This window comes from Schistocerca serialis, chromosome 12 (genome assembly GCF_023864345.2).
Source record: "Schistocerca serialis cubense isolate TAMUIC-IGC-003099 chromosome 12, iqSchSeri2.2, whole genome shotgun sequence".
NCBI classification, from domain to species: Eukaryota; Metazoa; Arthropoda; class Insecta; order Orthoptera; family Acrididae; genus Schistocerca; species Schistocerca serialis.
This window is the reverse complement of record NC_064649.1, coordinates 42,981,772-43,006,281: the sequence shown is the minus strand read 5'-3', so window position 1 is coordinate 43,006,281 and position 24,510 is coordinate 42,981,772. Positions and strand designations below refer to the sequence as shown.

At 40.3% G+C, this 24,510-nt stretch overlaps 1 protein-coding gene across 1 annotated transcript; it reads left to right on the top strand.

Moving 5' to 3' along the window:
- The first annotated feature begins 29 nt into the window (after positions 1-29).
- LOC126428123 (protein NATD1) lies at positions 30-23,436 on the top strand. The gene is made up of 3 exons (XM_050090028.1): positions 30-302; positions 13,873-13,982; positions 23,143-23,436. Exons 1-3 carry the CDS (start codon positions 161-163, stop codon positions 23,251-23,253), a joined length of 363 nt encoding a protein of 120 aa, XP_049945985.1. The 5' UTR covers positions 30-160; the 3' UTR covers positions 23,254-23,436.
- The last annotated feature ends 1,074 nt before the right edge of the window (positions 23,437-24,510 follow it).

Here is a 24,510-nt window from a genome sequence, read left to right as displayed (position 1 = left end):
GACAAGAGGTTAGAATTCTAACATCCTTGATATCAGAGATGTGTGTAGATTGTCTGTGGCACTGAAGACACGCAATGACGCAAACGTAAATAAAAACATTCTACGTTTGTCGGCAAGGTTCGTCTATTTTACTACACAAGTGCAAGGCTTAGCGATATCGATGCTTCGACGCTCTGCAAGGATTTTGGCAAGAACTGTTAAACCAAATGCGAGTACAACTGCAATAATGCAATTTTCCACAGACGCTCTTGAAGTTAGTCACGACAAGAGCGTCAAGGAATTCTTTATTACTTTGGGCAAAGGTACGTTCTAAGTCTGTAGATTCGGTAAATCCATGGGTAAATCACATTTAACCAAGACTCAGACCAAACATTCACACACATTTGTAATAAAATATATATTGTCATGTAATAACTTTAGTGCAATACCTGACCAAAAGTTTCCGATCAACCCCTGTGTAAATTGGAATTAACGACTAGATTTAAAGAGAGGCTGACCTGCAAGAATTAAAGGAGGCGGAGAGTATTGTGTTGCCACTGCCGGAACTGCAATCATCGAGACAGATTTGCAGCACACAGCAAGGCGGCTAAAGTGAAGCTACGAAATACACATCTGGCAGTGGAAAAGCTGCTATGAGTGTGGGACCCGACAATGACTCATTTGTAGTGGCGCAGATGTGTAATAGTGGTGCGCGTCTCTACAAACGTTGGCACCCAGTTGGCGTCCAGCGCCAACGTTCAGGACCGGCATTGTGCAGCTGCCACACACTGTCTGAGGGAGGGCAAAGGCTGGGGGGGGAGGGGAAGCTGACACTCTCAATGTTGGGTTAATAGGAGAGGTAGAGAACGGAAGGGTAGATGAAGGTGAGAACTATTGAACAGAAAGTAAAGTGTATCATAATGCAAGTTGCTGATAAGAATAATGTACAGAAGACTGGAAAAGAAAATTGAGGTTCATTGAAATGAAGGTCTGTGTGAATTGTAGGGAAGTTAAAGGCACCACCACCAGTCAGTCAGTTCTGACGTCGCGCTTGATAATAGAAATAAAACTTCAGAATAATCAAAACATAATCATAGGATTTCTCGACATAGAAAAAGCTTTCAAGAATGTAAAACTGTGCAAAATTTTTGAAATTCTTAGGAAAATCAGTGTAAGCTTTAGGGAAAGATGGGTAATATACTGTACACTTCTGATCAAAAGTATTCGGACATACCTAATGTACAAAACACTTGTTCAACTGGTCTTGCACCCTTATCGGTTTACATTAGTAGAAGAGATTGGTAAGTTCAGTGAGGAGCTTCGCATTTGGTCACAGGATGGTTTAGTTGGCACGGTAGCATTGCAGTGATCCACAACAAACTCCAGTGGTAGATGCTACAAGAGAGGTGTTGTGCATCACTCAGAGATTTGCTATTGAAATTGTAAGAGAGTATGATTTGGGAAGAATTGGGTAACATATTTCTCCCTCCCATATATGTCCTGTGTAATGAGCATAACCAGAAAATTTGAGAAATTAGAACTAACAGAGAGGTTTCTCAACAATTATTATTCCCTTGTGCCGTTTGCGAATAGACAAGGGAATGGAGGATCGGATAGTGGTACCAGAAGCACCTTTCGCCACACACCGTAAGGTGGCCTGCATTGTTAGATGTAAATCTGCAAGGCAGAATTGAGCACTACATGTCACAAGAGGTGGGCCAACCAGTATAAAAGGAGGCAGGGAGTATTCTGTTTTCAGTAGAGAAACAGTGACAGCAGAATAGGGCAGTCGGTAGAACTCAGTGACTTCAAATGTTGGCTAGTCATTGGATGCCACCTGAGTAAAAAATCCATTGGGGACACTTCAATGTTTCTAAAGCTGTCCAAGTCAACAGACAATTATGTGTTTGTTAAATGGAAATGTGAAGGAACAACCACAGCTAAACAAAGATGAGGCAGATCTTATACAATGACGGACAGGGGCAATCAAACTTTGCTTGGGGTGGGGTGAGTGGTTGTAAAAAAATTCTGTGAATCAATGGAAGGAATCACTTGTGAGTTCCAAAGTGATACCAGCAGTCCAGCTAGCACGACAACAGTGCGTAGGGTGTTAAAAAGAAGGGGCTACAGTGGTTGACCTACACCATGTGACAATGTGATGGAAGGGTTTGGGTGTGGCAAATGCCTGGCGAACAGTACCTTCCATCATGTGTAGTGTCAACAGGAGATGGGGTTACAGTATGTGGCTGTTTCTCATGCTTAGGGTATGGTCCCCTTATAGCACTTAAAAAAAAAAACTATAAATGTGGAAGGATATGAACACATTTTACAGCATTTTGTACCATGTACAGTAGAGGTATAGTTTTGAGATAATGATTGTATCAGCATGACAATGCTGCTGTTGTTGTTGTTTTTGTTGTGGTCTTCAGTCCTGAGACTGGTTTGATGGAGCTCTCCATGCTACTCTATCCTGTGCAAGCTTCTTCATCTCCCAGTACTTACTGCAGCCTACATCCTTCTGAATCTGCTTAGTGTATTCATCTCTTGGTCTCCCTCTACTATTTTTACCCTCCACGCTGCCCTCCAATACTAAATTGGCGATCCCTTGATGCCTCAAAATATGTCCTACCAACCGATCCCTTCTTCTAGTCAAGTTGTGCCACAAACTCCTCTTCTCCCCAATCCTATTCAATACCTACTCAGTAGTTGTGTGATCTACCCATCTAATCTTCAGCATTCTTCTGTAGCACCACATTTCGAAAGCTTCTATTCTCTTCTTGTCCAAAGTATTTGTCGTCCATGTTTCACTTCCTTACATGGCTACACTCCATACAAATACTTTCAGAAACGACTTCCTGACACTTAAATCTATACTCGATGTTAACAAATTTCTCTTCTTCAGAAACGCTTTCCTTGCCATTGCCAGTCTACATTTTATATCCTCTCTACTTCGACCATCTGCAGTTATTTTGCTCCCCAAATAGCAAAACTCCTTTACTACTTTAAGTGTCTCATTTCCTAATCTAATTCCCTCAGCATCACCTGACTTAATTCGACTACATTCCATTATCCTCGTTTTGCTTTTGTTGATATACATCGTATATTCTCCTTTCAAGACACTGTCCATTCTGTTCAACTGCTCTTCCAGGTCCTTTGCTGTCTCTGACAGAATTACAATGTCATCGGCGAACCTTAAAGTTTTTATTTCTTCTCCATGGATTTTAATACCTACTCCGAATTTTTCTTTTGTTTCCTTTACTGCTTGCTCAATATAGAGATTGCTTCCCTTTCATGTCCGTCGACTCTTGTAACTGCCATCTGCTTCCTGTACAAATTGTAAATATCCTTTCGCTCCCTGTATTTAACCCCTGCCACCTAAAGAATTTGAAAGAGAGTATTCCAGTCAACATTGTCAAAATCTTTCTCCAAGTCTACAAATGCTACAAATGTAGGTTTGTCTTTTCTTAATCTATTTTCTAAGATAAGTCGTAGGGTCAGTATTGCCTGACGTGTTCCAACATTTCTACGGAATCCAAACTGGTCTTCCCTGAGGTCTTCCATTCGTCTGTAAAGAATTTGCGTTAGTATTTTGCATCTGTGACTTATTAAACTGATAGTTTGGTAATTTTCACATCTGTCAACACCTGCTTTTTTTGGGATGGGAATTATTATATTCTTCTTGAAGTCTGAGGGTATTTCGCCTGTCTCATACATTTTGCTCACCAGATGGTAGAGTTTTGTCAGGACTGGCTCTCCCAAGGCTGTCAGTAGTTCTAATGGAATGTTACTCCTGGGGCCTTGTTTCGACTTAAGACTTTCAGTGCTCTATCAAACTCTTCATGCCGTATCGTATCTCCCATTTCATATTTATCTACATCCTCTTCCATTTCCATAATATTGTCCTCAAGTACATCGCCCTTGTATAGACCCTCTATATACTCCTTCCACCTTTCTGCTTTCCCTTCTTTGCTTAGAACTGGGTTTCCATTTGAGACCTTGATATTCATACAAGTGGTTCTCTTTTCTCCAAAAGTCTCTTTAATTTTCCTGTAGGCAGTATCTATCTTACCCCTAGTGAGACAAGCCTCTACATCCTTACATTTGTCCTCTAGCCATCCCTGCTTAGCCATTTTGCACTTCCTGTCGATATCATTTTTGAGACGTTTGTATTCCTTTTTGCCTACTTCATTTACTGCATTTTTATATTTTCTCCTTTCATCAATTAAATTCAATATTTCTTCTGTCACCCAAGGATTTCTACTAGCCCTCGTCTTTTTACCTACTTGATCCTCTGCTGCCTTCACTACTTCATCCCTCAAAGCTACCCATTCTTGTTCTACTTTATTTATTTCGCCCGTTCTTATCAGTTGTTCCCTTATGCTCTCCCTGAAACTTTGTACAACCTCTGGTTTAGCTAGTTTATCCAGGTCCCATCTTCTTAAATTCCCACCTTTTTGCAGTTTCTTCAGTTTTAATCTACATTTCATAACCAATAGATTGTGGTCAGAGTCCACATCTGCCCCTGGAAATGTCTTGCAATTTAAAACCTGGTTCCTAAACCTCTGTCTTACCATTATATAATCTATCTGAAACCTATCAGTATCTCCAGGCTTCTTCCATGTATACAACCTTCTTTTATGATTCGTGAACCAAGTGTTAGCTATGATTAAGTTATGGTCTGTGCAAAACTCTACCAGGCGGCTTCCTCGTTCATTTCTTACCCCCAATCCATATTCACCTACTACGTTTCCTTCTCTTCCTTTTCCTACTATCGAATTCCAGTCACCCATGACTATTAAATTTTCATCTCCATTCACTATCTGAATAATTTATTTTATCTCATCGTACATTTCTTCGTCATCTGCAGAGCTAGTTGGCATATAGACTTGTACTACTGTCATAGGCGTGGGCTTCGTGTCTATCTTGGCCACAATAATGCGTTCACTATGTTGTTTGTAGTAGGTTACCCGAACTCCTATTTTTTTATTCATTATTAAACCTACTCCTGCATTCCTCCTATTTGATTTTGTATTTATAACCCTGTATTCATCTGACCAAAAGTCTTGTTCCTCCTGCCACCGAACTTTGCTAATTCCCACTATATCTAACTTTAACCTATCCATTTCCCTTTTTAAATTTTCTAATCTACCTGCCCGATTAAGGGATCTGACATTCCACGCTCTGATCCGTAGAACGCCAGTTTTCTTTCTCCTGATAATGACGTCCTCTTGAGTAGCCCCCGCCCAGAGATCCGAATGATGGACTATTTTACCTCCAGAATATTTTACCCAAGATGACGCCATCATCATTCATCCATACAGTAAAGCTGCATGCCCTCGAGAAAAATTACGGTCGTAGTTTCCCCTTGCTTTCAGCCGTTCGCAGTACCAGCACAGCAAGGCCGTTTTGGTTAGTGTTACAAGGCCAGATCAGTCAATCATCCAGACTGTTGCCCCTGCAACTACTGAAAAGGCTGCTGCCCCTCTTCAGGAACCATACGTTTGTCTGGCCTCTCAACAGATACCCCTCCATTGTGGTTGCACCTACAGTATGGCTATCTGTATTGCTGAGGCACACAAGCCTCCCCACCAACGGCAAAGTCTATGGTTCATGGGGGGAGGCATGACAATGCATCCCATCATAAACCAGCATCTGTATGGCAATGGTTATGGACAATAACATTCTTGAAATGGATTAGCCTGCCTGGAGTCCAAATCTGAACCCAGTGGAACACCTTTGGGATGAGGTAAATCTTCGACTTTGCTCCCTACCCCAAGCGCTCGATATCACTACATTCTCTGGTTTTGGCTCTTGAAAAAGAATGGGCTGCAAATCTTCAACAGACATTCAGAAATCTCACTGAAATTGTCCCAGTGGAGTCCAAGCTGTCATAAAGGAGGAAGGTGGACACTTCCCGTCTTTAATATCCATTAATGTCCATCGCATACATTCAATCCGATGTGTGTAATAATTCTGTGGTTCGACAACTTGGTGCAAGTCTTTCAATTGGACGCTACTCCGGCAACTTGTGTGCCCCTAACTGGCTCAGTAACCTTACACCTACATAATTGCTCTGTAGTTCACACTTACATTTTTTGCAGAGAGTTCATAGAACCACTTTCAGAATATTTCTCATTTTTTTTACTCTCAAATAGCACATGGGACAAATGAACACCTAAATATTTTTTGTGCTGGTTTTTATTTTCCTTATTTTATGATGATGCTCATTTTTCCTTTGTAGGTGCAAGTCAGCAAAATATTTTGGCATTTGGAGGAGAAAGTTTATAATTTGTAATTTTGTGAAAAGATCTCGCCCAAATGAAGAATGCCTCTGTTTTAATGATTGCCATCCCGACTTGCTTATCATATCCATGACATTCTCTCCGCTATTTCATGATAATACAAAACAAGCAGCGCATCTGTCAACATTTTTTATGTTCTCTGTCATTCGTATCTTGAAGGACACCATACTGCACAGCAGTACTCCAGAAGATGATGGACAAGTGTACTTAGGTAGTCTCTATAGCAGACTGTTGCATTTTCTAAGTGTTCTGGCAATAAAATGCAGTCTTTGGTTCTCATTCCCCAAATAACTTTCTGAGTGAAGTTTCAAATTTAAAATGCTCTTAATTGTAACCCTGGTGTATTCATTTGAATCGACAACTCTTAAATTTATGTGATTTATCATGTAACTCTAAAGTAAATGATTTTTAGTACTCATGTGGAGGACTACACAGTTTTTTTACATCTTTCAGGTCCAACTGCCAACTTTTACAACATGTAGACAGATATCTTGTCTAAATACATTTGCAACTTGTTTTAATTTTGCAGTGTCTTTGCTAGATGGTGATCAACAGCATCACCTTCAAACAGTCTGAGAGGGCTGCTCAGATTCTTATAAATCATTTATATGGAGTAACAGCCGTAGGGGGCCTTAAACACTTCTTGAAGAACCGTAGACGCAACTGCAGTTTCATAGGTGACTTCCTGTTAATTGCTATAAACGGTGACCTTCATGACAGGAAATCACAGATCCTGTCACACAGCTGAGACAATAACCATAGGCATGCAATTTGGTTAGAAGCTACTTGTGAGGAATGGTACCAAAAGCTTTCTGACACCCCTGCTGGGGCAAGGGGACTTGCAGTGTGTGTGAAATTCATTCCTGGTGAATCTTCACGTCATTGGAGGATGGAGGGTCAGTAAAAGGCACACTGAAAAATTCTGTGGTCTGGGCAGGATATGATCCTGGGACATTTCAGTCCCAGAGACACAACTTACCATTAGACCAAAAGGCCTAACTATGCAATGACAGTACAACATGCAGAGACTTAACTTCTTTTATATGGACCCTAGTCTCACTCAGCACTGGCCCATAGCCAGTGACTGAGGGAGACTAGGGCTCCATATTGAACTGTTAATAGACATCAACATAAAAGTTTTCTGGATGTGGTACTGTGTCATAATGTATAAAACTACTGCTACTAGAGAAAAACCAAAATTTCGTCCACAGTTGCAGCAGCCTTCTTCTGGGTCTACTGGTGTGTTCTAGCTATGCAGTGTCCTTTATATTTTGTTGTTAGTGTTCACTACGCATGCCATTACGTCATAATTTTAAAAAGATAGTTCGTTTCATTGGTCACTTATGGAAGAAGGAGAGGGAACTTTATCTTAATAGGGTGTTGCAGTGGAGGGAGAACATAACCTCAGTTGTCTATCGGCTCTTGTGTTATTTGCCATGATTGGTGGTCACCGTCGAATGAGAAGTTGGCTGCTGTTTACCAAATGCTGGACATTGGCCACGCGGCTGCAGTTACTCGCTGGTAGTGCTCATACCTCGTGTTGACAGTGCAGTCTGTTGAGCTCTGATTGCTGGCAGCCAAGATGGGGCAAGCCTGAGTCCATCCTCCCTATTCATGTTATTAGGGTGTTTGAGTATTTCGATGGCCCCTCTGATTTTGTGTTTCGTCATAACCAGCTGCTTGGCTAACACACAGGCTTTGCTGAAATTTATTTCTTTTCCGCAGTCCCACTGGTGTTCTGCCACTGCAGATTTGTTGTGTTGCCCTAGACGAATATAGCACTCACGTTCCCAAATGCGCGTTGCTATTGGCCTGCCAATCTCGCCAATGTACGCCTCTCCACATTCGCATTCCACCTTGTACACGCCTGCAGTGTGTAATGCATCCACCTTGTCCTTAGTGGAGCCTAGCACATCCTGGATCCTGAGACCACCATAGAAGACCCCTGCACCCCAATCCAGCGAAGGTGTTTGCCAAGTTTATCAGTAACATTTTTCACATAAAGTAAGCGCACTGTTGGCCGCAGTTTGTCTATTTCTTGCTTGTGTTCGTCAACAAGGCAGTGTGGATCGACCTAAGGCTGTAGCCATTGATTAGAAATGTTGTGCATAGCCTTTTAAGATCAGATCTGAAGATGGTCATTGCTGACTGTAATCATTAGTCTAAGGACCTAACAATTTCGTGATCGCAGGTGGAAATAATAGACATTTACTCTGTAATTAGGAAGGACAATATCAATTAGTTGTGAACATGGATGCTTCATCTGTGAGAAACTCTGCATGCCAGGCAGCATGCAACGATGTGCTAATGAATTTCCTCATTATACCCATAACTTACAACAAATGCGAAACAAAAATTTAAATCTCAAACCATTAACAACATGTCAAACTAACAATTCCAGAGTCAAAGAAATACCAGTAGGGACTAAGAACTGACACCCCAACCACTTTCTAACAGTGCTCCAATCTGACAATTCCAATACAAAACAAACATGTAGAATAGAACCCTGACAAACAACGTGTGCACCAGCCGTATCGCTTACTAAAGACACTTTGAACAAGCTTCGAAACATCAGCATTCGACACTAGAGAGTGTCACTCAGTCATGACACCATGTAACACAACACAATTATGTCAAGAGTCAAAGATGGCAACCAGTACCACTTGTCTTGGTTGACTTGATAGACTGATCTGTACTGGAGCTCGATCTCAATGTTAGGTTGGAAGGTGAGTTTAGTTGTGCATTGGTGAAGTCAACGGTTGCGAATGTCAAATATTGGGTATAATGACTTACTGATCCACAGCCTGAGGTCTAAGTTAGTTTGAAAGTTGACTGTTTGGTTGAGAGATGAGAAGCAGCATCAAACACTTCAGTTATTCCAAACTTTGCATTATGTTGCTTTAAGACTGACATACATTGGTTTGCTAATCTCATTATGACATTTTTATTGTTTGCTAAACTTTAAAAGTTTAAGGCAACACATTTAAGAAATAAAGGCTTGTTGCTGTTTAACATTGCTCCTCGTGCACCACACAGAAGACCAAATGTGAAAGCTTGATTGAATGTGTGGAAATGTCATCCATGTTGATGTGACATTTGTGTTCTGTTGTTGTAGATTGACTTTCTCAGTTCTTCTAAAGGAGTCGTGGCTGTTGTATTTACACTTGTATTGGTACATCAGATAGAGAATTTAAGTGATATCTGTTAAAAAGTGCATGTATATTATAAAAATGGATGTAGATATGTACCTATGTACGAGGGTTATTCCAAAAGTAAGGTCCGATTCGCCGTAACTATTGAAATTTGGCGCCAATGACAAAACACGCATGCGCGCCGACTCCCGGCAAGCCTTGCGCGTCAAACGCCGCCATTCGCTTTGTTACTGTTGCTGAGTGTAGTTCACAGTGTCACTTTACAATGTTTAAGACAATTGATCAGCCCGCCGATTGTGAAGTAAGGGCAGTGATACGGTTTTTGTCTGCAAGAAACAATTCAGCGGCGGAAATCCATCGGCAGATTACTGAAGTGTACGGTCCTAACATAATGAGCGACAGTAAAGTGCGCAAGTGGGTGCGAGCTTTTAATGAAGGACGGGATAATGTGCACGATGAACCACGGTGTGGCCGACCATCAGTGATTTCAGACGATTTGGTCAATGCGGTTGACAAAAAAATTCGTGAAGATCGCCGATTCACTATTACAGACGTAGACATGCATTTTCCGAATGTGAGTAGAACAACTTTGTACAGAATTGTGTCTGAACATTTGAAGTTTCACAAATTGTGTGCCCGTTGGGTTCCCAGGCTGCTTACTGAGCCCCAACGAATGAAAAGAATGGCTTTTGCTCTTGATTTTTTGGAGCAATATCATAAGGAAGGTGACAGTCTTTTAGACAATGTTGTCACAGGGGATGAGACATGGGTTTCTCACATCACTCCAGAGTCTAAACGTCAGTCAATGCAATGGCGTCACACGTCATCGCCAGTCAAGGTCAAGGCAAAGCAGACAATCTCAACACGTAAGGTTATGGCGACTGTGTTCTGGGATAGACGTGGAGTATTGTTAGTCGACTTTATGGAGAGAGGAACAATGATTAATAAAGCCGCCTACTGCGCTACCCTGACTAAACTTCGACGTGCAATCCAGAATAAGCGACGTGGTCTTTTGTCGTCTGGAATCTTGTTGTTGCATGACAATGCCAGACCCCACACTGCAAATGAAACGCAAGCTCTGATCAAGAAATTTGGATGGGAACAGATGGACCATCCTCCTTACAGTCCGGACCTGGCGCCAAGTGATTTCCACCTGTTCCGTTACTTAAAGGAGTTTCTCGGCGGCAAGCGCTTCGACACAGATGATGAAGTGAAAGAAGCAGTTAAGGACTGGTTATCGTCACAGGCGGCCGATTTCTATAACATGGGCATTCAAAAGCTTGTTGAACAATGTGACAAATGTTTAAATAAGTATGGAAGTTATGTAGAAAAATAGATAAATATGTAAGGATTGTAAATAAAACAATTGTTTTGAAAAAACATTTTAGTTTTGATTTTTTTTTTATAACCGGACCTTACTTTTGGAATAACCCTCGTATGTATGTTACTCACCTCCTCCTAAACCACTAGACCGATTTCAGCCAAACTTGTTACACGTATCACTTACTGTCTGGAAGAATCACCATGGGCATATGAACCACTTACCTAACAAAGGGGTGGGAGAGGGCTGAAAAAAACAGCATGGTCCATGACGCACTAATACCCTACTGCCTTCATGCAGTATTAAAGAATGAGGGCATTTAGGGCTTGCAATGAACTATACACATAAGTTCAAACCTTTATGACATTTTTAATCTCCATCAAATGATGAAAGGAATAAAAAGTCGGATCACTTACTAGATTTTCATGGTCTTTGCAGTAAAACTGCCACATGAAGCATGATGTTTTAATTTATTACTTCTTCACAACTAACTGTATTTGCAACACATTTTGTAGACAGTATTCACATATACCACTGAAGGTACCAGCAATGTATTCAGGGGATGTGTGGAAAACTGCTGCATCATGAATGATGTTTAAATTTACTACTTCTTTGCTACTAACTCTATTCACAACATATTTTACATACAGGACCCACAAATGCTGCTGAATGTACTTACAAAACTGTGTCATTGTGTGACACATAGTTCGGGATATGTGACATCAAATACTGAGATGCATGAAAAACTGCTGCGTGATGCATGACTTTTAATGTGTTACCTCTTTACTACTACTACTACTACTACTACTTTATGCACAATACATTTTAGACAGTAAACACATATACCACTGGGAACTGATGACCTCAGATGTTGAGTCCCATAGTGCTTAGAGCCATTTGAACATATACCACTAGATGTACTTGCAAAATTATGTCATTGTACGACAAATAGTTGAGCAGGTACATCATCATAAACATTGAGCTACATGAAAATGAAACTGTACGAGGAAATTCTCTAGAGATACAGGTGAAATATGGGAACAGATACATGTGAAATATTTTAAACATATGTAAAATATACACACATCAAAAAAAGTTTTGCATCACCCCGGTTCCCAGAACTCCTGAAGATAGACGTTGACTGTGGATATTGTATCATAGACTTAGTCCCTTTGACTGTTCAGAGATGTCACTAAAACCGCCCATAGATGTAAACAACCATTCATGAGCAGTGCCTATTAGACGGAGGGGGTCAGACAGCCGATCAGTTCCAGTTATTCCACCAAGAAGGAGGTACACGGCTCGTGTTGTCTGTAGTTCACTCATGCTAGATGGTCAGTACTGCAGTTTGATCATATCCGCATTGTTACTGTGTGCCAGGAAGGGCCCTCAACAAGTGATGTGTACAGGCATCTCCGAGTGAACGAAAGGAGGAACCCTGACAGCAACGCTACCACGTTGAATAATACTTTTTGTACAGCCACAGGATGTCGTGTTATGACTCAAACTGTGCGCAATAGAGTGCATGATGCACAACTTCACTCCCGACGTCCATGGCGAGGTTCATCTTTGCCTCCACGACACCATGCAGTGCAGTACAGATGGGCCCAACAACATGCCAAAGTGACCACTCAGGATTGGCGTCAGATTCTCTTCACTGATTAGTGTTGCATATGCCTTCAGCCAGACAATCTTCGGAGACGTGTTTGGAGGCAACCCGGTCAGGCTGAACGCCTTAGACACACTGTCCAACGAGTGTAGCAAGGTGGAGATTCACTGCTGTTTTGGGGTGGCATTATGTGGGGCTGATGTACACCACTGGTGGTCATGGAAGGCACCGTAGTGGCTGTACAATACGTGAATGCCATCCTCCGACCAATAGTGCAACCATATCAGCAGCATATTGGCGAAGCATTTGTCTTCATGAACGACAGTTCATGCCCCCATCATGCACATCTTGTGAATGACTTCCTTCAGGATAATGACATTGCTTGACTAGAGTAGTCAGCATGTTCTCCAGGCATGAACCCTATTGAAAATGCCTGGGATGGATTGAAAAGGGCTGTTTATGCACGACGTGACCCACCAACCACTCTGAGGGATCTACACCGAATTGCCATTGAGGAGTGGGACAATCTGGACCGACAGTGCCTTGATGAACTTGTAGACAGTATGCCACAATGAACATAGGCATGCATCAATGCAAGAGGATGTGTTACTGTATATTAGAGGTACCAGTATGTACAGCAATCTGGAGTACCACCTCTGAAGGTCTCTCTGTATGGTGGTACAACATGCAACTTGTGATTTTCATGAGCAATAAAAAGGGCGGAAATGATGTTTATATTGATCTCTATTCCAATTTTCTGTACAGGCTGCAGAACTATTGGAACTAAGGTGACGCAAAACTTTTTCTTGTGGTATGTATGCAGGAAAAACCATGGGTAAAAAACTCACCTCAAACCCTTGGAACAATATCGATCAAATTTGGTACACATATTAGTTACAAAATGGAAAGAATTACTGTGGGATAAGAACCATCAGCTTCTTATTGGTATGGTGGCAATAATATGTAGAGAGAAGGTGGGAGGAGGAGATGGTCAGAGATAGGAGGAGGAGGAGGAGATGAACAGGCAGAAGGGGGGGGGAGGAGGTGGACAGAGGGAGAGAAGAACAACGGAGCTCACAGTAGTTCCACTTTTAGTTCGACATCTGTCACTCATTCTGAATGGGCCTATAGGCATCAACATACACCGACTCCTGCCATGACAAGAAATTAATGTATTATGGTTTCCAACTACTTTCACCATTATGGATCAGTCACGTGAACAGTTTTTAAAACTTTGGTAGGGTGCCATGTTCAGCACAGGGGGCAGGGCCAATTTCTCCATTAGAAGGTGCAGAGGCAGGCCACTGCAACCATGTACAAGCTTTCAATTTTACCCATGTAGAGACAGTTATTTCTAGAACATGTCTACGTGCAGTAAACTTTTATGTTAACTGACAGTGACCACAAAAGCTTACATTTGAGAGGAACTGAATTACTGCAGTATTGATGTTTTAAGATAGTCCACATCAGTAAAATATTTCTTCTTACCTGGGTTTTGTATCTTTGCAGAAAGAGCAGTCCTGCAATACGATGAGGACGCTTGTGGTGTTGTCGACTTACTACATACTGAAGTCCCATCAATCTTCCAAGGAAAGGGTGTTGGGAGGATACTAGCTAAGGTGAATTCTTCTTTTTCTGTTGACAGTTGTCCCAGAAATTTGTTGGTAATGTGTCCTACCATTTCCTATTTCTTTATTCTTTTTGAATGGAACTAATGTCGTACTGGGATGGGTCACGCTTAGTTAATTTAAATATGTTCTGCCAGGGTTCGTGGAAAGAAAGAGCACAGAGTGAGATGCCACAGCACTTAAGACATTGGATTTGTGTACAGATGGAGTGGGATTTGTATCCCTGTTTAACCATCTGGATTTAGCTTCTTCAGATGAATATCAGGATGGATCCTTTAAGATGCCACTGTTTGTTTCCACATGTTCATTTTAATTTGGTACTAACAGACATTAAATTATAACCTATGTTCCATGTTGAATCTGCTCAGTATAGCATGTGACAGTAGAAGGAAAAGAATACGATTTCAATGGAAAGTGGTTAAAGAGAAGTAAAGAATGCCTTTTGCCCGAGGAAAACATGAAAGCTGAAAATTGTGAGGTGTTAATTGGAAAGAGTGTCTGAAAAGTGGATGTGATGAGAATGGGAGTACGTTAACTGTATTCACAGTTGCAAATATGGACAACCATCAGCTGTAATATAGAATGACAGCAATGAAAGTTTGTGCTGGATCGGTTCTCAAACCCGGATTTACTGCTTATCGCAAGTGGTCGCCTTACCATTTCGCTATCCGTGCATGCCTCATGGCCAGACGCAAACTTCCATATGTCATCAACTATGGGTCTGGCTGTAAGGCATGCATGGGCAGCAAAATAGGAAGGCAAACATGGGAAATCCGGGTTCAAGTCCAGTCCAGCACAAATTTTTATTGTCGTCATTCCATTCTATAGCTGATGGTTATCCACATTAGCAATTTCAAATACATGTAATGTATTTAATAATGGCTGTAGTTGCCGAAGTGCCTGTTCCTTCCAACACCCATGCATGTCCAGAGGAACTTTGCATCATAAATCAGAATAACACAAGCACTGCAATATCATGGTAATGAGAGGGTTGTGGTCTGGTATTCAGATGTTATGGTGCAATGTGTGTTTTTCTGCTTTCAAATTAGCTTTGTCTTGAGCACAATTAGTATAGAGAGATTGGTGGAGTAGGCTATGTGGAATTTGTACTTTGAGGAAGAGTTTGCATCATGGTAGTGAGACCATAGATATAAGTGTGTGAAAGATATGTTTCTCTCTCTCTCTCTCTCTCTCTCTCTCTCTCTCTCTCTCTCTCTCTCTCTCTCTCTCTCTCCCTCTCTCTCCCTCCTCCCTCCCTCCCTCCCTCTCGCCCTCTCCCTCTCAACATGACTATCATATCTGCCACTACTTAACTTATATGAAAAATCACAGATTGCATTTCTGTTTGTGTTCATATTGCCTGACAGTCAGGCAGCAAGACCATGCACCAATAGGACTATTCCATCAACGCTGCAGTGTCGTGTTTAGCTTGATGACTGTTTACACCTTTTTTTTCTTTTCTTTTTGGTTGCAGGGAAGTTACAGCTTGTAGCTGGAGTCCTTTGATTGTAATAAAATATGAATTTTCATACAGGTTTGAGGGAGATATCATTTTGTCAGATAACCAAAATGATCTGTTGATATTATTTGCTGAAAGTAGAGGCTGGTATACCAAAGCTGGTATCGGAATCAGAATTTTGTCGTCTCATTTTGTAGGCCTGCCAGTTTTAATTGCTGATTTTGTGTACAAGGGACTAGTCAACAACAAACAGAAATTGTACAGTGCAATATATAGCTCTTAACATGGAAATAGTGCCAAGTACATTATTCATTGCTGCAATTATTTAAAACTTCTGCTACTGAATAATAAATAGCATATACGCACAAAGATGAAATGTACATATTATGTTGCAGCATTGAGGTCTTGCTGTGAAATAGCCTTCTTTAAATTGATTATAGAGTTTTATATTTGCACACTATAAAGTATGAAAAACTACTCCAAATCCATGAAAGGAAAGTTTGTAATTACCTGCTTCTAGTGTTGTAGTCATGTTGAAAATTGTTTCCTACACTTGTTTCTGAACTCTTTACATGTAAACATGTCATAAACATCAACCACTTGTTTTCCTATAGTCATTATAAGGTGTTTTTAGTGATAATATTAAATTTATTGTACTTTATCTTCCTCCAGAAGATAATTCAATGCCTTGTGATGGGATCAACATAGCTGTGGTAAAAACTGTTCCCAATCCATGTCAGTATGAACAGAATTTCTGCTGAGGTGAGCAACCTAGCAGAAAATAGAAGACATGCAATTCAGAACAAATTAAAGTGATGTGCTTCACTGGTTAACTGAGGGATTTGGACAGGAGAGGAATTGCATATCATTAAGAGATTCCTATTACTAAATATGTCTTCACTAATTCTGGAAAATAGGAGGGGGAGGGTGCAGTGTGAGAGCCTATTGCCACAACATTGTCTACTGTTTAGTACAAACACTACACAATGCACCTGAATTTTTTTATTTTTATTTCTTCTGAAAAATAATGTCTGGCAGATGTTGCACTTTCATATGAATGTATCTAATATAGTATGTTTGAGGAGGAAATGAACATACATTAAGAATCATTAATATGGACACTTTGCTAAAAGGGAGACATATTAAATATGCACTCTGGTCTCAATGGTTTCTGAGGAGCAGCTGTATGAAGCTATTGAGGAGTGGGAAGAATATTAAATGAACAGATCATTTTTTTTTTAAATATCACCAAGGGCTTCATTTGCAACTGTTTTAGACAGAAACTACGCAGCTAATCAGTGTACTGTCTTGTTCCAACTACTAAAAGTGAAGCATACAGTCTTGAGAGACCTGGACCTACTTGCACGCAACACTTCCTTTTGCTCAAATGATAGTGAAACACATCATGTCAAGTGTTCTGATCCATTCTGACTTATGATCAGAAAGTCAACTCCCACAACCCAAAATTTCCGGGAGCTGTGGTGGTGTGCTAGAATCAGATGACTGAGGTCAGGTAATCTAGCAGGGCCACACAATCATCTTCACGTCCATGTAATGTTGCATGAACCTTTCTGAAACAATTTGGAAATGGTGGGGTAGTGCATTGTTTTACTGAAGCTACAGGTCATCTGTAGGATTTGTAGACAGACAAATGAAAATTATCTGATATTAGGTTCTGGTATTGTTTGTCCTTGAAAGACGATAGCAAAGATATATTTTCACTGTATAAATATTTCACTGTTTCATATGCTGACATAAGGAAAACCCTGTAGTTGGCAGAAGAACTGTCACCATTGTAACTGATAACAGCAGTGGTATAATACATGCTTTAAAATTCTGGGCTAAAGTCTAGATCAGAGCCAACAGCAGTCACTGTGCTGCTTATCTACTGCTCATAGGTTGGCAATCCACGTGTTTTGTGTAGCCAGTGGGATGGTTCTTTGACGTAACCGATGAGAGGTAAGAACAGAGACAATGTATTTCTAGCAGTGTAATTGAAACTATTGTCTTGTTTACTGTTTTTTGGAGTATTAGTGAGTTTCAAGAAAAATATTTTGTGATTATGGCAGCAAATGCTATAAAGTACACTGATTTAAGTGATTTAATCCTGCACAGTGACAAAATCCATTGGTGCATGTCTAATGGATTAATTGCAGGGACACGAAAATGTGTCAGACGTGGTGGTAAAATGACCACGTGATTGATCTGTACAAACACACTGAGAAAGTGGATCAATGTTTTTCAATTAAATCATGGGAGGAGGCAGTGGATTAGTCTTCATTCGTAATAGAATAGCATGTTCGATATATTAATCTGCTCACACAGATTGATTGTGTAACAACACGAAGCAGAGAAATATTTCACTGCTTTTTCAAATGTATCATAGGTTGTGACACTGTCTTGGATTTGTAGATACTATCACAGTTTAAATAGCTACAAGTCAAACATGGAGAAATTAAATGTATAATCATCGTTTACAGCAATGTTTCACCCTTTTTCTGGATGTATTAAATCAAAACACATCATCTGCGTGCTGCTCTTACTTTGGCTGTGTAACATAAACAGCCAACACATCTTCCCTTGTTCCCATAGTACCTCACAGCAAGTGCTAAAAACATTCCTTCACAAAACATAAGTACGCCACTGACCCTGTTCTAGACTTTTACCATATTTTGTGAAGTGTCAGGCCTCCTACCTTAGGTATTAGGGAGAGGAAGTCAGTGAGCTGAGAGTGGTTGACTTGGCCCCTGCCTTTTTGTTTAAGTGGTCAGCTAACCATATAACAGATAGTGTGTAGCAAGGACATTTTTCAAAACAGTTAATGGATTTTTAATACGAATGAATCACAAATGTGTGTCAACATAGGCTTTCTGAAGAAATGTGTGGTTGTGTGTTCCTGGGGAATTGTCTCAAGAGTTTTGCTTGTGAGAACAGACACTGCTCATACCACGAGATGTGTATCTTGATTGCAGTAAGAGCACTGATTATGATTGTCACCATCACATATGTAAATACTTCCACTACCTGAATGAATGGTACACTGTTGGCAAGTTGGATTCTACATCATAGTGGTTTCTGGCATGTTTGTACCTTGCAGTGTTCAACTTATCAATATATGCTGCAAATAGTCAGTCCAGGCAACCTTTTTCCACTCGTAGAGTATCCATTGGTGGTGTTCCTACTCGTGCTAATCTCTGTGGCCCTTGATATATAGTAAACAGAGGTACACATGTGAGGCAGTTGTGTTGTAAATTGGTGAGTGATTCACTGCACTGTGGATCAGGTATCTGCTGCTCTGAGCATCCAACTCCTTTCATCAGTATGTTGTTACCCACCACAGATGAATCCAGTGGCAACAATTCTTCCTGAAATGAAGCACTCTCAGTGCACTCTTAAACATTGTTAATGAAATGGTCAGTGCAATGTCCTCTACATCAATTGAACACTAGACTTATCATTATGACTGCCACCACCAGGTCATGTTGCAGTATGTCACCATGGTGACAATGGAATCCCTCTGCCCATACATAGCAGGTATCTTAAATTCAAATGCTAATGAGTGTGTCTTTTCATTCTGAATGGTCAATACTATCTTGTCCTTTTTTGCAACATTTCCTCCTAAAACTTGCTGTGCATAGTTATTTAGTGAAAATCAGTCATACAAAACCCAACCTTCAGTTTTCTCATGTGATATACAGAAAGTTGTGGATCAAGGTGAGACTTTGACTCAATACACCAATGCTTAGTAGTGACAGTACACTTGCGGGATATCAAACAAAATTTGTGATTCGATTGAGGATTTCTTGGTAGGAAAGACATAGCATGTTATCTTGAATGAAAGGTCATTGACAGGTGTAGAAGTAACTTAAGCTGTGAGCCAAGGAAGTTTGTTGGGACCTGTATAGTTCATGTTGCATGTTATTGACATGGCAAAAAATATTAAGAGTTACTTCAGACTTTTGCAAATGATGCAGCTATTTGCAGGGTAACCCAGAAAGAATGGTCAATATTCAGGGACACGAAAGGGACAATCATTTAAAGCAAAAAAATCTAGTAAATGTGAGCTTTAAAATGCATACCTTAAGAGCTATGAGCACTTCTACACCTTTGATACTGTGGAACAAATATCTCTTCTAATGCAAGTTCTTTGCTTTCCACATTTTGAGAGGTGATAGTATGGATGAAAACGAGAAAAAATGCCTACTAAACATGGACTTTGAAGTGCATGCCGTGGGAGCTACGAGTACTTGTTCATCTTCACCACTGTGAAACATACCTCTTCTACTGAGAAAGTGCTCATAGCTCTCAAGGTATGTATTTTAGAGACCATGTTTCTAGACCTTTTTAGCTCAAATGACTGTGCGTGTCAAATTCCTGAATATGGAGCATTCTTTCTGGGACACCCTGTATAATGAAATAGTATCAGAAAGAGCTGCACAGTGTCTGAAAGAAGAGCAAGACTTAGAAACTTGCTGCAAATGTTAAGATACATATAAGTAACCACTTCTCAAAATGGAATAAAAAAAATAGTATCCTATGGCTACAATTCCAGTAAGTCACAACTGAAATTAGTCAACTTCTATAAATATCTAGAGAGCTAATTTATGAGGAAATGAAAGGATGATCACTTAGCCTCAGGGGTGACTAAAACAAGTGCAAGAGTTTGCATACAGAGATTGCATACAAAACACTCATGTGACTCTCATCATAGAGTATTGCTCGTGTATGGGCCCAATACTAAGTGGGACTAACAAGGGATATTGAATGTAGACAGAGAAGGACAGCACGAATGGTTACAGTTTTGTTTGACCCAGGTGAGAGCATCACTGATCTCTTGAAAAACATGAAATAGCACGTGATTGAAGATAGATGCTAGCTATAATGTGAAAGCCTAGTTTCAAGACCATGTGTTAAGTGAGGAATTGGGTGTATTACTCGCATAGGATCTCTGAAGAAAATATTGTATTAATCCCATTGAACAGAGGAATTTAACAAATAATTCTTCTCATGCTGCGTAAGCATACACACAGTTGTTTTGTTGGGGTATAAGTAAACTTATGCCTTGCCTTTAACTGGCTGAGATACTCAGGGTAGTCCACAACTCACCATCAGAGCTTCTGTCTGCCAGTTACTCTATCCACTTTTCTCAGCTCATACATGCTCTCCTGCATACTGTGTCAGACTAACATTCCTAGGTGCAAGGATATCACAGTCAATGGCTTAACCATACACTAAGGCTTGTACGCAAAATGAGTCGTCCTCTCAGACAAGCCTGGGTTTGAGGCTGAGTCTGGCATATCGTATTCATTTTTCAAAGCTGTATAATTGAGATAAGCGCTCCTCTAACTAGAATACAGTTATTCTCTATGGGAGATAAACTTGCAACATTTGTTACTCAAGTTGGTTTGTATTGTGTTAAGATCACTCTGCATGACATTATTATTTATAAAAGATACGGAAAAATTGTCCTTCATGAATAAATGTACATGTATTTTAGAAAGTTATTGCAACAAAAAAATCAAAATTTATAATTAACTATTGTTAATTGTATCGAAGGAAAAGTGATAAACTAAGAGACAGAACTGCTGGCCAGTACTAACTGCCCCCTTCCTCTTTGTTTACTGTCACCCTTATCTCAGGTGGGTCCTCATCATGTAATGTTTGTGACTTGCCCTTCCATTTTGAACTACCTCAACCTATCTTTCTCTCATACTGTCAGGTGGGTCTCTTGATGCTGCTATACATTTCACTTCCTGAAGAGAATCAATACACTATACTCCTGCTAAACTGGCCATTCCTCACAATAGAGGTGCCGAATTATTGAGAGTGGCCGGCCGGAGTGGCCGAGCGGTTCTAGGCGCTACAGTCTGGAACCGCGCGACCGCTACTGTTGCAGGTTCAAATCCTGCCTCAGGCTTGGATGTGTGTGATGTTCATAGGTTAGTTAGGTTTAAGTAGTTCTAAGTTCTAGGGGACTGATGACCTCAGCAGTTAAGTCCCATAGTGCTCAGAGCCATTTGAATTCTTATTGAGAGTGTCTGGGAACTATACCCATTCAATCCGGCTAGCCGCGAGCTGAGCCCTCAAGTATTTACATATACAGTAGTGGCACTTACTATGAAACTTGTCCTGAACTTTTAGTTGCTATATGCAGTGGCGGCACGGTTTATCAGGCGACCGTCTTAGAAGCATTACGTCAGTACTGCAGGTATCTTGTTGTTGTGTAATGTACTCCAGGGAGGTGTCTGCAGCTTCAGGAGCACCAGGGTGAGTAATATTCATGCTCTCTCCTCCTGTGTCCTCTTCTTCATCACTTTCATCATTACTTTCCTGCCTGCTTTTAATTATTTCCTCATCTGTTGAAGTTTCGTCTGTTTCTCAGTTTTCCTCATTCAGAAGCTTTTTGTTCTTCAGCTCTTTCTCAGAGCTGGTAGAAATTTTTTTGGAACCACTGAGAGAATATTTTTCTGTCTGTCCACACTTGCTTCTGAGCACAATATTGAACTGGAAGTGTATTTCTGTTGCCATATTGAAAACAACATTGATGTTGGGATTTCCCTATCACCGTGGTAGTTTATTACTCCCATTTGTGTTAATATGTACCACTAATGTTACACATTGTTTGTGCCCAAAACCATCCTTCTCTTTCTTGGGTGCCGGGATGGTTCCTTTGAAAGGGCACGGCCGATTTCCTTCTCAATCCTTCCCTAACCCGAGCTTGCGCTCCGTCTCTAATGACCTCGTTGTCGACGGGACGTTAAACACTAACCACCACCACCCACCACTCTCTTTCTTGGGAGTGATGTCTTTGAAGGAAGCATCTTGTAAATGAGACTTATTTCATCAGCATTGTGCAAGGCATCAGCAATTAAATCTTCTTTGTCTTCCAAATTGTCTTTACAAACTCTTCTGTATCTTTGTCATTAGCTGATTAACTTCACTGGCGACTGTCAGCTGCCCATTCCATGCCCCCCACCCTCTTCCCAGTTAGTTTAATATCCAGCCTTACTGCCACATCCAAGTTGTTTGTGAAATGCAACTGCTTTTTCCTGTATTATTGGGCCACTGACAGGAATTCCTTTACTGTGTTTTTGTGTGAACCACCTGTAAACAACTGCGTCCAGTTCTTCATTCTCACTCTTTCGCATAATCCTGTGTTGTCTCAACCTACTCTCCATTTGTGTTTCTTATTGTCAAATAATATGTTTCTTTTTGATGTCATAAATAGTTACTCATTAAAATTGTACTCCGCAGCAGTGCTTCTCTTCAAAGAACCTCAGTTCTAAAATTTCAAGCTTCTGCTTGAGGTGTTTCCTTTTATTGCTGTGGTACTGAACTGTAAAGAAAGCCACATTTTCAAACATTGTTTGACATTGTAACTAACTGACAATATCATTGCACACTAGAATTCATTGTTGAGCCTGTCATTTCTGCTTGAAAGTGACTAAAGGCCGGATTACTGAGAGGCCAAAGTAGCAAGAGTTTAGTGTGGTTAAACACACAAAGATTGTGGTAGTGTGCCTGATGTAATGTTAAAAACTAATGGTATCTTAACATACAAGTGGCAACTGCTAAGTGAACTACAGTGGCTAGTCATGTATGGAAAGTTTTTTATATTATTGCTATTTACATTCAAATTGTATTTGCGGCTTGTAGAATTTCTCTTTAAATTTTGTCTTCACGTTGTTACAGGCTGCCTTTGATTATGTGCACAACAACGAACTCAAAATGAAGCTGACATGTGACTATTTACAGAAGGCCATTGACAGCTTTCCAGAATACAAGAAAATAGTTGTGAATTAGCTTGGTACTTGGAATGTGGAATTATACATGTATATTAGAAGGTGCTGTTTTGAGTTACAGTTGTTGATGACTTTGGGGTACTATTTGTTTAAAAAAAAATATTTTTATATTGTAAAGTTTTAGCTAAAAATTATACTTTGTATACATTTAGAAAATGGAATAAATTTTGTGCATCGCTATCAAGTTGATGTGGTGGTTGATGTGACCACACACCTCTTTCACATTTACCAGTCTTGCTAGGTGCTGCCACAAGAAATAGGATACACCCACACCGCTCTCATTCTTCTAATTTTTCTCATTTTTCATTGTTACGTGCCAGAAGACTTCCGTTCATATGAATTTGATTTTACTTACTGAGTAATTGGCCTTTTGCTTTCATCAAATACTAAAATATTCAAAATTGAGTTGTTCTGTGCCAGACTGTGCTACCTCCTTGCATTTTATGCGTTGGAATTGGTTGACATCGAATTGGGCAGATGTCTCAGCCGGCCAGTACTTATATGTTACACCTAAACGCCAAACATTGCCATCATGTCGTTGTAGGCTGCCTCCTAATAATTAAGGATACTTTATGCCTTTTCAAAGACAAATATGGCCTCAGCATGGTAAGTGTCTGTAATATACTGTGAAAATGTTGTAGGACAAACTATGCTATTAACAAAGGCTGTGTAGAACATTCCGGCAGTAAGGAACTAAGATAATTCAAGAAGCCTGCAGCCAAATCAATGGACAGAAAATGTTGCTTAGCAATACTTCAACCTGTCACATACCTCACATCCTGGTTCGTGTTTTCTCAAAGTTTCCACACACATTCCGGGATGGCTCCCATGAAAATCATTTCCAACACCCTCCGCTTTGCTTGTCCATTGTTAACAAGGACACCCTATGGTCTGGCCCTCTTCTATTTTCTTCATACTTCTAGGATTTGAAGTTGAATGCCCAGGCATCAGTTTCCTAATGCAATATGACACAATTCTCAAAAAAACTTGATAAATCATCTTTGAAGATTAGAAGGTATTCAAGTGCTTGTAGCTATAAAATATTTCTACCTTATTAACTCAGCCACTGGTAGCTGAGTATCTAGGGTGAAATCTAGTAATTGAACAGTTGCTGGTACAAATCTTGTTAGCAGCACCATCTGTTTTATTTTTACTTAAATTCCATATTTATTAATGAACCTGTGACCAACCCCAGCTTTGCAAGGATGCACCAAAAATATATGGCCAGACAACTTATGAGGCATAGCAGTAATTTCAT

Coding starts and splice junctions, on each gene's coding strand:
- LOC126428123 (XM_050090028.1), top strand. CDS start 161: ATGCTTCGACGCTCTGCAAGGATTTTGGCAAGAACTGTTAAACCAAAT. Junction 303..13,872: donor CTTTATTACTTTGGGCAAAG/GTACGTTCTAAG, acceptor GTATCTTTGCAG/AAAGAGCAGTCCTGCAATAC. Junction 13,983..23,142: donor TTGGGAGGATACTAGCTAAG/GTGAATTCTTCT, acceptor ACGTTGTTACAG/GCTGCCTTTGATTATGTGCA.